Source organism: Nerophis lumbriciformis, linkage group LG24, assembly GCF_033978685.3.
Source record: "Nerophis lumbriciformis linkage group LG24, RoL_Nlum_v2.1, whole genome shotgun sequence".
NCBI lineage: Eukaryota > Metazoa > Chordata > Actinopteri > Syngnathiformes > Syngnathidae > Nerophis > Nerophis lumbriciformis.
In genome coordinates, this window is record NC_084571.2 from 33,603,595 (window position 1) to 33,619,800 (window position 16,206).

General features: G+C 42.6%; 1 protein-coding gene across 4 annotated transcripts in view; it reads left to right on the top strand.

Annotated features, from left to right (window-relative positions):
* axin1 (axin 1) overlaps window positions 1-8,537 on the top strand; it is a 73,615-nt gene extending 65,078 nt beyond the window's left edge. For all 4 annotated transcript variants that reach the window (XM_061982012.2, XM_061982011.2, XM_061982014.2 and 1 more), the window contains one exon: window positions 7,463-8,537. In XM_061982012.2, the coding sequence (XP_061837996.2) occupies window positions 7,463-7,589 (127 nt within the window). In that variant the 3' untranslated portion in view covers window positions 7,590-8,537. The remainder of the gene's footprint in view (window positions 1-7,462) is intronic.
* Window positions 8,538-16,206: the final 7,669 nt, after the last annotated feature.

The following is a 16,206-nucleotide window of genomic DNA, read 5'->3' on the forward strand; positions in this document are numbered from 1 at the left end:
AGCACAGAGTCAGCGCTTCTAAAAGTTTTTAACGATATCCTCCTGTCCACTGATTCTGGTAGATATGTTGTCCTGGTGCTTTTAGATCTGTCTGCTGCGTTCGACACCGTCGACCACGCCACCTTAATCACTCGTCTTGAGAACTGTGTGGGCATTAAGGGCGCCGCCCTCAACTGGTTCCGGTCGTACCTAACCGACAGGAGTTTTTGTGTAAAAGTAGACAGTTTTATGTCGTCCACAGCTCCTTTACCACATGGGGTCCCCCAGGGTTCAATCCTTGCCCCAATTTTATTTGCGCTTTACCTTCTCCCCCTTGGTTCTATTTTTAGGAAGTACAGTATTGCATTTCATTTTTATGCCGATGATTGCCAGATTTATTTTCCCATGGCACAAAATAACACGGTTCAAAGTCTTATTGACTGCCTGCACGACATCAAAGTCTGGCTTTCAGCTAACTTCCTGAGCCTAAATGAAGACAAAACAGAAGTTATGTTGTTCGGTCCAAGTCGCTCTCCCTCCCCCAACGTTGACCTCGGCACTCTGACCCCGTATCTCAGCGACTCTGTCACAAACCTGGGGGTAAAGTTTGACTCAGATTTTAAATTCGAAAAACAAATCAGCAGCGTCGTTCAAAAAAGCTTTTATCAATTACGCCAAATAGCGAAAGTGAAACCGCTTCTATCAAGACATGATCTTGAGAAATTAATCCACGCTTTTATCTCGACTCGTCTTGATTACTGTAATGCCCTGTATGTTGGCATTAGCCAGGCCTCCCTCGCCCGCCTGCAGCTCGTGCAGAACTCTGCTGCTCGTCTGCTAACACAGACCCGCAGACGTGAGCACATCACCCCTATTTTAGCGTCCCTTCACTGGCTCCCTGTGCGTTACCGAATACATTTTAAACTCCTTTTATTTGTTTTTAAATGTCTAAACAACCTCGCGCCAACCTATCTCTCCGACCTCCTTCAGCCTTACTGCCCCACCCGATCCTTAAGATCAGCCGATCAGCTGCTGTTGACGGTCCCTGACACAAGGCTGAAGCTTAGAGGTGACAGAGCTTTCGCCGTTGCTGCTCCCAAGCTCTGGAACGACCTACCCCTGAGTGTTAGACAAGCCTCCTCTCTTCCTGTTTTTAAATCTCTCTTAAAAACATACTTTTATTCCATGGCTTTTAACACTGAGTGATATCCATCCTGCAATGGCGCCCCATAATACACCTGCTGTGATCCTGTTTTTATGTTTTTATGTTTTTATTAATTCTATTTTAATTATTTATTTTTTATCATGTTCTGTTTGTGTTGTGTTGTGTTTGCTCGGTACTCGTTTTATCTTTTAACCTGCTCATTGTACAGCACTTTGGCTACCCCTGTGGTAAATTTTAAATGTGCTTTATAAATAAAGTTGATTTGATTTGATTTGATTCGGCACCCTCGTCGCCCCAAAATGTCTCTGTCAAACACGAGAAAAGTGAACTTAACCCTTTTTGAACAGTTTTTACCTCCGTTTCTTACGGTTTGTTGAGTTAGCACTGGATTGATGCAACACTTGTCCCCAACAACAACAACAACAACACAGATCTAACATCATTAAAATAGGAAAATAAAAAGAATGAGGCAAAGAGGAGTCGATAATAATGATAATAGTAAATAATACAGACAAAGTGCAAACTAAATAAAAGCCAATAATAATAATAATAATAATAATAATAATAACACAGACAAAGTGCAAACTAGATAAGAACAAATTAGGACAAATTAGGAAAAACTAAACATGGGAAAACGATCCTGGAGCGGGCCCCTTCCTCTTCCAACATGACTGTGCGCCAGTGCACAAAGCAAGGTCCATAAAGACATGAATGACAGAGTCTTGTGTGGATGAACTTGACTGGCCTGCACAGAGTCCTGACCTGAACCTGAACACTTTTGGGATGAATTAAAACAGAGACTGAGAGCCAGGCCTTCTCGACCAACATCAGTGTGTGACCTCACCAATGCGCTTATGGAAGAATGGTGTAAAATTCCTATAAACACACTAGGGATGTCCCGATTCGATATTTGGATCGGATCGGCCGCCGATATTTGCCAAAAAATGCGTATCGGCAAGGCATGGGAAAATGCCGATCCAGAACCAGTTTAAAAAAAAAACTCCGGTCCGTGTTTTCTAACGCACCGATTTAAATAATACATTCCACTTTTCTGCTGCTCCGTAATTTCCGTTCCGCATTTTCCAGCACACCTTCAACACATCCACAGGTCGGTGGAATCTCACGCAGTTGCTTTTAGCTGCTGGCAGTACAATACAGGCTTTTCTCACTCTTTCCTGTGTCTCCCTCTCACAGACAGCAAGCGCACCTTCTTACACACGTCACATTCTGTCACGTCATACGTCACATACGTATACGTCCTCTCCCAGCAGAGAGGTAGCAGCATGGCTAACGTTAGCTGTGATGCTAGCGCAGCCGCTAAGGTGCGCACCTGCTCAAACGTCCTCTGCGCACGGCAAATCTATGCCACGCACAAAATCAAATAAAAAAATAAGCGCATAACAATTTTCGACACACGGACACGACAGAGAAAACCGTTTTCGTCATCATTGTTCAAATATTGTAATGTCTGTCGAGACGCTTATCTCCATTCGGTGCCACACGTCCACACCATCAAAATGCTGAGGCAAAAATTTCCACATCAACACCGTCTGAAAAAATGTGTGATCTATTTAGTTGTGATTTCCTTCTCTGCATGAAAGTTTAAAAGTAGCATATATTAATGCAGTATGAAGAACAATGTTTTAATGTAGACATGCAAGCCTTGAAAGAAAATTTTGAAAATCAAGACTACATTTCCTGAAAATGGGTGCATTTCTACCCTATATTTTAACTTTAGATTTATTCTCATATCAAACTCTTTTGGCTGTCTTTTTGACACTTACATCCGGCGCCCCCCTCCACACCCTGGATTATAAATCATGTAAATAATTCAATGTGATTATCTTGTGTGATGACTGTATTATGATGATAGTATATATCTGATAGTATATATCTGTATCATGAATCAATTTAAGTGGACCCCGACTTAAACAAGTTGAAAAACTTATTGGGGTGTTACCATTTAGTGGTCAATTGTACGGAATATGTACTTCACTGTGCATCCTACTAATAAAAGTCTCAATCAATCAATCAAAACACATAGAATCATCATACTGCTGTGATTATATGCATCAAGTGTTCATTCAAGGCTAAGGCAAAATATCGAGATATATATCGTGTATCGCAATATGGCCTTAAAATATCTCAATATTAAAAAAAGGCCATATCGCCCAGCCCTAGTTCAATGATGCCATTTCTGTTTGTCATGTATAATTTTGTCTATTTTGTGTTTATCCTTGAATAAACAGGTCAGTTTCTTGTTACCAACCATTGTGTATTATTCAAACTCCCCTAATTCAGCTGGCTAGTTGTTATCAAGAGTACTAAAACCCTTTTCAACATGATTCTGATAACTAAGTAGGCTAAATAACTTTAAACTTTAATACATGCTCGGATAGGCATGTATCGGTCAGTATCGGTATCGGTCAGTATCGGTATCGGATCGGAAGTGCAAAAACAATAATCGGTATCGGATCGGAAGTGCAAAAACCTGGATCGGGACATCCCTAAAACACACTCCGCAACTTTGTGGACGGCCTTCCCAGAAGAAGTTGAAGCTGTAATAGCTGCAAAAGGTGGACCGACATCATATTGAACCCTATGGGTTAGGAATGGGATTGCACTTCAAGTTCATATGTGAGTCAAGGCAGGTGGCCAAGTTCTTTTGGCAATATAGTGTACTTCAACTCCTCCGCTTGGGGCGAGATCTCCTCCCCAAAGAGGAGATCGAAAGAGACGATCATCTACTCCCACATTTCTCAACTGATTCCACCGTCAAAATGTTCAGCAAATGAGACACGCCGGCTTGCCCATTTCACATTTCATCATTTCCCAGCATTTTCCAGACCCTAAAATGTCCTTTGAAACTAGAGATGTCTGATAATATCGGCCTGCCGATATTGTCGGACGATAAATGCTTTAAAATGTAATATCGGAAATTATCGGTATCGGTTTCAACCTCACGATTTTCCCGGGAAACTCCCGAATTTCAGTGCCCCTCCTGAAAATCTCCCGGGGCAACCATTCTCTCGAATTTCCCCCGATATCCACCCGGTAGAGATGCGCGGATAGGCAATGATTTCATCCGCAACCGCATCACAAAAGTCGTCAACCATCCGCCATCCACCCGCTCTAACATTTAATCAAAACCGCATCCGCCCGTTGTTATATATCTAATATAGACGATGCAAGGCATTAGTGAGGTTAGAAAGCTTTTGCCTGTTAAATTAAGGAGACTGATCCAATTTAGCAGAGACATTCAATGCGTGCCACGCTGTCACGGCCCAGACGCACACCAGTGCGCAATCATCTGGGAGCCGCGCTGAGCGCACCTCCAAGCGCGTGGAGGTGCGATGTCCCTCGCACCCGCGGCGGCTCCACCCGGGCTCGCGCCCGAGGCTTCAGTGCGCACCGTGGCGGCCATCCTACTCGTCGCGGCCTAGCCCTCGCGGCTCTCGCTGCTGGCGACAGCCGGGTATGGGCCCGACGCTCCAGCGCCATCCATTTTCAGGGCTAGTTGATTCGGCAGGTGGGTTGTTACACACTCCTTAGCGGGTTCCGACTTCCATGGCCACCGTCCTGCTGTCTATATCAACCAAAACCTTTTCTGGGGTCTGATGAGCGTCGGCATCGGGCGCCTTAACCCGGCGTTCGGTTCATCCCGCAGCGCCAGTTTTGCTCATCACTCTCTGCTCACACTCGGCTCACCAGGGTGAGCCCCACCCCTTTCATGAGCGCACTGCGTGCGGAGTGACCCCTGTTACGCGCCCCCGGCAACGGGGGTGGCGGGCAGGTAAGCTGCGCGCGCGGAGTGACCTCTGTTACGAGCCCCCGGCCACGGGGGTGGCGGGCAGGTAAGCTGCGCGGGCGGAGCGCGCGGAGTGACCCCTGTTACGAGCCCCCGGCCACGGGGGTGGCGGGCAGGTAAGCTGCGCGGGCGGAGCGCCCGGAGTGACCCCTGTTACGAGCCCTCGGCCACGGGGGTGGCGGGCACGTAAGCTGCTTACCTGCTGCGCGTGACCCCGGTCGCGGCGAAGGCGGACGAGGCGGGGTGTCGGTGCGGTGGGCGCGGTGGTGACCCTGGACGTGCGTCGGGCCCTTCTCGCGGATCGCCTCAGCTACGGCTCCCGGTGGGGCCCTCTCAGGGGAAGGGGCCTCGGTCCCGGACCCCGGCGAGGCGTCCCTTCTCCGCTCCGTAAAAGTGTCCATCTCTTCTTTTTTTCTTCTTCTGTTGTGGCATATGCTGCAGGTGCCTGCTCGTTTTTTGTATGTGGGTAACAACATTTAACTATGTATATATATTTCCGAATTGGTTTAACTGCCACCCGCCTGAATCTATTTAAAATCTAATTTTTTTTTTATTTCAACCGCCCGAACCGCGGATAATCCGCGGACTCCGCGGTTGTGTCCGCAAACCGCGCATCTCTACCACCCGGACAACAATATTGGGAGCGTGCCTATAAGGCACTGCCTTTAGCGTCCTCTACAACCTGTCGTGACGTCCGCTTTTCCTCCATACAAACAGCGTGCCGGCCCAGTCACATAATACAGTGGTCCCCAACCTTTTTGTAACTGCGGACCAGTCAACGCTTGAAAACCGGGGGTGGGGGGGATTTTTTTTTGTTGTTTTTTTTTTGTCATAAAAAAATACAATCATGTGTGCTTACGGACTGTATCCCTGCAGACTGTATTGATATATATTGATATATAATGTAGTAACCAGAATATTAATAACAGAAAGAAACAACCCTTTTGTGTGAATGAGTGTAAATGGGGGATGGAGGTTTTTTGGGTTGGTGCACTAATAGTAAGTGTATCTTGTGTTTTTTATGTTGATTTAATAAAAAAAAAAATATATATATATTTTTAATTTTTAATTAATATTTTTTATTTCTTGTGCGGCCCGGTACCAATCTACCCACGGACCAGTACCGTGGTTGGAGACCACTGACATAATATCTACGGCTTTTCACACACACAAGTGAATGCAAAGCATAATTGGTCAACAGCCATACAGGTCACACTGAGGGTGGCCGTATGAACAACTTTAACACTGTTACAAATATGCGCCATACTGTGAACCCACATCAAACAAGAATGACAAACACATTTTGGGAGAACATCCGCACCGTAACACAACATAAACACAACAGAACAAATACCCAGAACCCCTTGCAGCACTAACTCTTCCGGGACGCTACAATATACCACCAAACCCCCCCCCCCCCCAATTTCCCGAATTCGGAGGTCTCAAAGTTGGCAAGTATGCTCTAGTACAGTGGTTCTCAAATGGGGGTACGCGTACCCCTGGGGGTACTTGAAGGTATGCCAAGGGGTACGTGAGATTTTTTTTTAAATATTCTAAAAAAATAGCAACAATTCAAAAATCCTTAATAAATATATTTATTGAATAATACTTCATCAAAATAAATGTTTAGAATTAAGTTCATGAATACAGATGGATCTCTATTACAATCCCCAAAGAGGGCACTTTAAGTTGATGATTACTTCTATGTGTAGAAATCTTTATTTATAACAAGTTTTTAGTTATTTTTATATCTTTTTTTCCAAATAGTTCAAGAAAGACCACTACAAATGAGCAATATTTTGCACTGCCATACAATTTAATAAATCAGAAACTGATGACATAGTGGTGTATTTTACTTCTTTATCTCTTTTTTTTCAACCAAAAATGCTTTGCTCTGATTAGGGTGTACTTGAATTAAAAAAATGTTCACAGGGGGTACATCACTGAAAAAAGGTTGAGAACCACGGCTCTAGTATACTCTGGAATGAAGCTGTGTGCCTTCATTGTTTTTGTAGCTGTTGTTTTGAGGTATGTTTAAAAAAAAAAAAAATAATGCACTTTGTGAAAGTCAAAGTATAGTATTTCCCATAGTTGTAGTGGGTATCAGGATTATCTCAACTTCAACTCCATAACTGGAGTTGAAGTTGTTCTCTTAGTTTGGAAAACTTTGTTTTTGATTGATTGATTGAAACTTGTATTAGTAGATTGCATAGTACAGTACATATTCCGTACAATTGACCACTAAATGGTAACACCCCAATAAGTTTTTCAACTTGTTTAAGTCGGGGTCCACGTTAATCAATTCATGGTAAAGTTACATTGTTTAATGCATCCAGCGGGGCATCACAACAAAATTAGGCATAATAATGTGTTAATTCCACGACTGTATATATCGGTATCGGTTGATATCAGAATCGGTAATTTAAGAGTTGGACAATATCGGGATATCGGCAAAAAAGCCATTATCGGACATCTCTATTTGAAACGCATGTCGATGTTTCTTTCCGCAGGTATTACTTTAAAAAGAAGAGCGACGAGTTTGACTGCGGGGTGGTGTTCGAAGAGGTGCGCGAGGACGACGCCACTTTGCCGATATTTGAGGAGAAGATTATCGGCAAGGTGGAGAAAATCGACTGAAGAGCGACGAGAGGAAGGAAACGTACGTAGGCGGAAGGTGAACAGGAAGTGAGGAGCAGGTTGGCAAGTCACATGTAGCTTTGTAACGTTTATTAGACGAATGAAAAACACAAAAGCGCTGCATATTTTGTACAGTTCTTTCTAAAGTCAACTTTTTATACATATATACATTATATGTATGGATACCAGATGTGTACAGTTTGTGTAACAAATAACTACATTTTATATCTATTTAACTATTTAAAATGCTAATTTGCAATTTTAGTGGAAAAACCCCTGATGAAGACGATCACTATCCTTTTTTATTGAAAGGGTTTATATTTATTTGCCTCTTGGGTCGCTAATGTTTTTGTTTTTTTAAGTAATTTATTTGGTGACAATTTAGCAGCACTTTTCTAAGGTTTTCTGTTATTTTGGTCTGTTTGGCACGGGCAGTTGTAATAGCTTGTATTGGCCTCAACGGTGGCGCTGTTCCTATATAGGCCGTATTGTCACCAGGCCACGATTGGGATAGAAAATGAATTGAACTGAACTACGCTAATTTTACTTGTATTGGCTATTTATTCCATTGTTGTGTAACTTTGCCTAACACTGAGCAAGAAGTCCAACACGTCATTGTAGAGTTGAATATCTATGCAATCTGCCGACTCTTTATATAATAGGGCTTCCTGATACAAAACCTATGACTCATCTTTGTTAAATTATCTAAGCATTTGAATAGAAGCGTCTTCCGGCAGCAATTCCTCTTTACGTTTAAAGGGGAACATTATCACAATTTCAGAAGGGTTAAAACCATTAAAAATCAGTTCCTAGTGGCTTATTTTATTTTTCGAAGTTTTTTTCAAAATTTTACCCATCACGCAATATCCCTAAAAAAAGCTTCAAAGTGCCTGATTTTAACCATCGTTATATACACCCGTCCATTTTCCTGTGACGTCACATAGTGAAGCCAACACAAACAAACATGGCGCAAAGAACAGCAAGCTATAGCGACATTAGCTCGGATTCAGACTCGGATTTCAGCGGCTTAAGCGATTCAACAGATTACGCATGTATTGAAACGGATGGTTGTAGTGTGGAGGCAGGTAGCGAAAACGAAATTGAAGAAGAAACTGAAGCTATTGAGCCATATCGGTTTGAACCGTATGCAAGCGAAACCGACGAAAACGACACGACAGCCAGCGACACGGGAGAAAGCGAGGACGAATTCGGCGATCGCCTTCTAACCAACGATTGGTATGTGTTTGTTTGGCATTAAAGGAAACTAACAACTATGAACTAGGTCAGGGGTCGGCAACCTTTACCAGACAAAGAGCCATTTGGACCAGTTGGTGGTAGGGGGTGTGTATAATGTAGCCCGGAAGAGTCAGGGCTGCATGGGATTCTGGGTGTTTGTTCTGTTGTGTTTATGTTGTGTTAAGGTGCAGATGTTCTCCCGAAATGTGTTTGTCATTCTTGTTTGGTTTTGGTTCAAAGTGTGGCGCATTATTAGCAAGAGTGTTAAAGTTGTTTTATATGGTCACCGTCAGTGTAACCTGTGTGGCTGTTGACCAAGTATGCCTTGCTGTCACGTGCGTGTGCAAGCAGAAGATGTATATTGTATAACAAGTGTTGGGCTGGCACGCTGTTAATACAGATTGTAGAGGGCGCCAAATGTTGTACCATCATGGCACGCCCTTATTATAGCCGTAAGGGTGAAAATCGGTGAATATTAATCCGGGGAGTTTTCTGCGAGAGGCACTGAAATCCGGAAGTCTGACGGGAAAATTGGGGGGTTCAGCAAGTAAGCTGCAGAGCCGCATCAGAGTGATCAAAGAGCCGCATGCGGCTCCGGAGCCGCGGGTTGCCGACCCCTGAACTAGGTTTACAGCATATGAAATACATTTGGCAACAACATGCACTTTGAGAGTGCAGACAGCCCAATTTTCATCAATTAATATATTCTGTAGACATACCCTCATCCGCTCTCTTTTCCTGAAAGCTGATCTGTCCAGTTTTGGAGTTGATGTCAGCAGGCCAGGGAAGCTAGGGTCGATAGGGGGTTTAGCTCGCTCGTCTGCGGGAACAAACTGCCGCCATTGCTTGCCGTGCTACCGAGGGCCTTTGTCCCTGAATTGCTCACACACTCCGGCAGATTCAATGGGGGTCTGGCGGCAGATTTCTTTGACTTTATCGTTGGAAATGCATCTGCTTTGAGTGTCGCAGGATATCCACACATTCTTGCCATCTCTGTCGTAGCATAGCTTTCGTCGGTAAAGTGTGCGGAACAAACGTCCAATTTCTTGCCACTTTCGCATCTTTGGGCCACTGGTGCAACTTGAATCCGTCCCTGTTCGTGTTGTTACACCCTCCGACAACACACCGACGAGGCATGATGTCTCCAAGGTACGGAAAACAGTCGAAAAAACGGAAAATAACAGAGCTGATTTGACTCGGTGTTTGAGAAAATGGCGGATTGCTTCCCGATGTGACGTCATCGCTCCGAGAGCGAATACTAGAAAGGCGTTTAATTCGCCAAAATTCACCCATTTAGAGTTCGGAAATCGGTTAAAATAAATATATGGTCTTTTTTCTGTAACATCAAGGTATATATTGACGCTTACATAGGTCTGGTGATAATGTTCCCCTTTAAAAACGGTTCACTTTGGGTGCCTAAGTCCTCAGTCGGGTGCCTGGCGGAATTGTAAATACCCAGCATGAAGGATGGCGCCGCTTTGGAGATAGATACCTATAGGTGTGAAAGCGTAATGGAGCCGCTCTGGTAAACGGCCGTAATGTTTAAAAAGTTTAAAGAAGCTAATGAATGTACAAATTTAACTTGAATTTATTTTGTATGGTTTTTGATGTTACAAATGCTCACTTCTTTACTGAAATGTAACCCTTTGATGTATCCTCGATGCAACAGCAGGGACACAATCCTTCATTTTACAAGCCGGTGTTAGTTTGAATCAGAATCAGATTTACTGGCCAAGTATATTTAGCCCCAAAACCAGTGAAATTGGCACGTTGTGTAAATGGTAAATAAAAACAGAATACAATGATTTGCAAATCCTTTTCAACTTATATTCAATTGAATAGACTGCAAAGAGAAGATGCTTAACGTTCGAACTGGAACATTTTGTTATTTTTTTTTGCAAATATTAGCTCATTTTGGAAATTTGATGCCAGCAACGTGTTTCAAAGAAGCTGGCACAAGTGTCAAAAAAGACTGAGAAAGTTGAGGAATGCTCATCCAACACGTATTTGGAACGTCCCAAAGGTGAACAGGCTCATTAGGGAACAGGTGGGTGCCATGATTGGGTATAAAAGCAGCTTCCATGAAATGCTCAGTCATTCACAAACAAGGACGGGGCCAGGGTCACCACTTTGTGAGCAAATGCGTGAGCAAATTGTTTAAGAACAACATTTCTCAACCAGCTATTGCAAGGAATTTAAGGATTTCACCATCTAAGGTCTGTAATATCATCAAAAGGTTCAGAGAATCTGGAAAAATCACTGCACGTAACATTCAATGCCCGTGATCTTCGATCCCTCAGGCGGTACTGCATCAAAAAGCGACATCGGTGTGTAAAGGATATCACCACATGGGCTCAGGAACACTTCAAAAAACCACTGTCAGTAACTACAGTTTGTCGCTTCATCTGTAAGTGCAAGTTAAAATTCTATGCAAAACGAAAAAAACACTTATCAACAACACCCAGAAACGACGCCGGCTTCGCTGGGCCCCAGCTCATCTAAGATGGACTGATGCAAAGTGGAAAAGTGTTCTGTGGTCTGACGAGTTCACATTTCAAATTGTTTTTTGGAAACTGTGGACGTCGTGTCCTCCGGAACAAAGAAGGAAAGAACCATCCGGATTGTTCTCGGCTCAAAGTTCAAAAGCCAGAATTTTTGATGGTATGGGGGTGTAGTAGTGCCCAAGGCATGGGTAACTTACACATCTGTGAAGGCGCCATTAATGCTGAAAGGTACATACAGGTTTTGGAGCAACATATGTTGCCATCCAAGCAACGTTATCATGGACGCCCCTGCTTATTTCTGCAAGACAATGCCAAGCCTTGTGTTACAACAGCATGGCTTCATAGTAAAAGAGTGCAGGTACTAGACTGGCCTGCCTGTAGTCCAGACCTGTCTCCCATTGAAAATGTGTGGCACATTATGTTGTGTAAAATACCACAACAGTGTATGCTGTTGAACAACTTAAGCTGTACATCAAGCAAGAATGGGAAACAATTCCACCTGAAAAGCTTAAAAAAATTGGTCTCCTCAGTTCCCAAACGTTTACTGAGTGTTGTTAAAAGGAAAGGCCATGTAACACAGTGGTAGAAATTACTTTTTTGCAATGTGTTGCTGCCATTAAATTCTAAGTTAATGATTATTTGCAAAAAAAAAAAATAGCATTAAATATCTTGTCTTTGCAGTCTATTCAATTGAATATAGGTTGAAAAGTATTTGCAAATCATTGTATTCTGTTTTTATTTACAAATTACACAACGTGCTTACTTCACCGGTTTTGGGTTTTGGACATATTATTTAATACAAAATAAAACCTTCATTAAAAGTATTCATTATACCTGAAAGCACTTCCTGTCGGTGTCATGGTAACAGCAAAAGAAGTCACAAAAGATGTTCTTTAAGACATGAACAACATGTCTCTTTTTATGGATGTGCGTAAAAGTGTCACGTCAAGAGGTGGACCTTGAAATCTCACGTGGGCTTACGGAATGTTTTCAGTGCTATTCATTGATTTAGATAACATGTATTATATATCTAAGTACACAATGTCTGCTCATTTCACGTTTTGGTTTAAAAATAGGTTGCCAGATGTTCTATTTTGATAGTGCCAAAAGTCATTAAGTTGTGTCAAGTGACCATCAGAGTGCCTTTAATATTATTATAATTATTATTTGCGTTATTAATATCATTCAGATTGATTGTTGCGGTGTTTGTATGTAAATATGTACAACATGAACATGTCACAACCGGCAGCCCAGTCAGCAACAACAACAACAAAGTGGAAAAAAAGGTACCTGGACAATAAATACATGCAATAAACCAACACCACAGTGTGGAGTTTCTTCAACACAACTACATGGGAAAGCCATTGCGTAACACCGCGGTTAGGTGTAGGGTTACGCTTGGGGTTCGGCCTCAGGTTGGAGTCACGGTTTGTGGTTTTGGCTACCTTGGATTGGGGTAACGGTTTGCGGAAAACTCATCCACTACACAGCATTTATGCACAGTGTGGCCAAATAGACTTAGAGACTTAGACTTCCTTTTATTGTCATTCAAATTTGAACTTCACAGTACAGATAAGAACACCATTTCGTTGCATTAGCTCGTTGTAGTGCAGGATAAAAGAGCAATAAGGTGCAGATATAAATAAATAGATTACTGTACAGAAAAATATATTGCACTTTTTCATATGCATCCATGTTTATGGATGTCAGGTTCAAACACTGATGACTTCTATTAAACAAGACAAGAGGCAAAGAATTAAACCGAGACAGAATTCAATTTGGACTCAATTGAGGAGACACGCCTGGACACACTGTACTCTTGTACAGTCTCCAGCACGCTCTGCCAAAAGATTGCATGCTTGCTTCCTTTTATTTTGGACCCTCCCCGACCACATGGCCACCTTTGTTTCCAAAGGACAAAGGTCGCAAAAAGTTCACAGAAGAGGTCGTAAACCATTCACAGGAAAGGTCAGTTCAAAAAGAGTTCGTAAAACAGTTCAAAAAGAGTTCCATAAAATACTTCAAAAAGAGTTCGTCTGGAAATTGGGCAGATCCTGTCATCTCTCCGCTCTGAAGTCCTTGGGCCAGAACAACATCCTTCTGTTGATTACCATACATGAGACAACACAGGAACACCTTCATCTTGCTTCCCCCCCACACAGTGGAGTTTTACGAGCCTTACTCTTGGTAGGTTTCAAAGACGGCTTTTGTCTTCTCATCAGACCCTCAATGTAACACAAAGTTTTTGTGATAATTTAGAAACAATTATTCTAACAATGGATGTATGTTATATTGTCTTTATATTCCAGCGAGTTAATCAGTTTTTGGGGGGGGGGAATTGCGGGGATTATTTTGATGCGTTCAAGAGTCTGATGGCCTGAGGGAAGAAGCTGTTACAGAACCTGGAGGTTCTGCTACAGAGGCTGCGGAACCTTTTTCTAGAGTCCAGCAGTGAAAACAGTCCTTGGTGGGGGGGTGGGAGGAGTCTCTGCAGATTTTCTGAGCCCTGGTCAGGCAGCGGCTTTTTGCGATCTCCCTGGATAGGAAGAAGAGGAGTCCTGATGATATTTTTTGCCGTCCTCACCACTCTCTGGAGAGACTTCCAGTCTGAGGCACTGCAGGCTCCAGTCCAGACAGAGATGCGGTTGGTCAGTAAGCTCTCTATCGTGCCTCTGGTTGAATTTTTGACCACTCCTCTTGACAAAACTGGTGTAATTCAGCTAAATGTGTTGGTTTTCTGACATGGACTTGTTTCTTCAGCATTGTCCAGGACTTTGGGAAGGTCATTCTAAAACCTTAATTCTAGCCTGATTTAGCCATTCCTTTACCACTTTTGACGTGTAATTGGGGTCATTGTCCTGTTGGAACACCCAACTGCGCCCAAGACCCAACCTCCGGGCTGATGATTTCAGGTTGTCCTGAAGAATTTGGAGGTAATCCTCCTTTTTCATTGTCCCATTTAAAGTTAAAGTTAAAGTACCAATGATTGTCACACACACGAGGTGTGGCGAAATTATTCTCTGCATTTGACCCATCACCCTTTATCACCCCCTGGGAGGTGAGGGGAGCAGTGAGCAGCAGCGGTGGCCGCGCCCGGGAATCATTTTTGGTGATTTAACCCCCAATTCCAACCCTTGATGCTGAGTGCCAAGCAGGGAGGTAATGGGTCCCATTTTTATAGTCTTTGGTATGACTCGGCCGGGATTTGAACTCACAACCTACCGATCTCAGGGCGGACACTCTAACCCCTAGGCCACTGAGTAGGTTTACTCTCTGTAAAGCAGCAGTTCCATTGGCAGCAAAACAGGCCCAGAGCATAATACTACCACCACCATGCTTGACGGTAGGCATAGTGTTCCTGGGATTAAAGGCCTCACCTTTTCTCCTCCAAACATATTGCTGGGTATTGTGGCCAAACAGCTAAATTGTTGTTTCATCTGACATCACATGGACAAAGATAAGACCTTCTGGAGGAAAGTTTTGTGGTCAGATGAAACAAAAATTGCGCTGTTTGGCCACAATACCCAGCAATATGTTTGGAGGAGATAAGGTGAGGCCTTTAATCCCAGGAACACCATGTCTACCGTCAAGCATGGTGGTGGTAGTATTATGTTCTGAGCCTGCTTTGCTGCCAATGGAACTGCTGCTTTACAGAGAGTAAATGGGACAACGAAAAAGGAGGATTACCTCCAAATTCTTCAGGACAACCTAAAAATCATCAGCCCGGAGGTTGGGTCTTGGGCGCAGTTGGGTGTTCCAACAGGACAATGACCCCAAACACACGTCAAAAGTGGTAAAGGAATCAGGCTCGAATGAAGGTTTTAGAATGGCCTTCCCAAATTCCTGACTTAAACATGTGGACAATGCTGAAGAAACAACACATTTAGCTGAACTGCACCAATTTTGTAAAGAGTCGTGGTCAAAAATTCAACCAGAAACTTGCCGGAAGCTGGTAGCGCCTTATTGCAGTAAAACATGCCAAGGAACATGTAAGCAAATATTAACATTGCTGTATGTATACTTTTGACCCAGCACATTTGCTCACATTTTCAGTAGACCCATAATAAATTCATAAAAGAACCAAACTTCATGAATGTTTTTTTTTGTGACCAACAAGTATGTGCTCCAATCACTCTATCACAAAAAAATAAGAGTTGTGGAAATTATTGGAAACTCAAGACAGCCATGACATTATGTTCTTTACAAGTGTATGTCAACTTTTGACCACAACTGAATATATATATATATATATATATATATATATATATATATATATATATACCCATACAGACTATAAGTCGCAGTTTTTTTCATAGTTTGTCCGGGGGTGCGACTTATACTCAGGAGCGACTTATGTGTGAAATTATTAACACATTAGCGTAGAATATCAAATAATATTATTTAGCTCATTCACGTAAGAGACTAGACGTATAAGATTTCATGGGATTTAGCGATTAGGAGTGACAGATTGTTTGGTAAACGTATAGCATGTTCTATATGTTATAGTTATTTGAATGACTCTTACCATAATATGTTACGTTAACATACCAGTTGGTTATTTATGCCTCATATAACGTACACTTATTCAGCCTGTTGTTCACTATTCTTTATTTATTTTAAATTGCCTTTCAAATGTCTATTCTTGGTGTTGGCTTTTATCAAATAAAGTTCCCCCAAAAATGCGACTTATACTCCAGTGCAACTTATATATGTTTTTTTCCTTCTTTATTATGCATTTTCGGCCGGTGCGACTTATACTCCGGAGTGACTTACGGTAGTTAATATCTTAAATTGTTACTAAAATTAAAAACTGTGTGCATTATGTTGGCGCCTGTATTACCTAGAACTGCTTGCCAAAAGAACTTTGCCACCCGAAG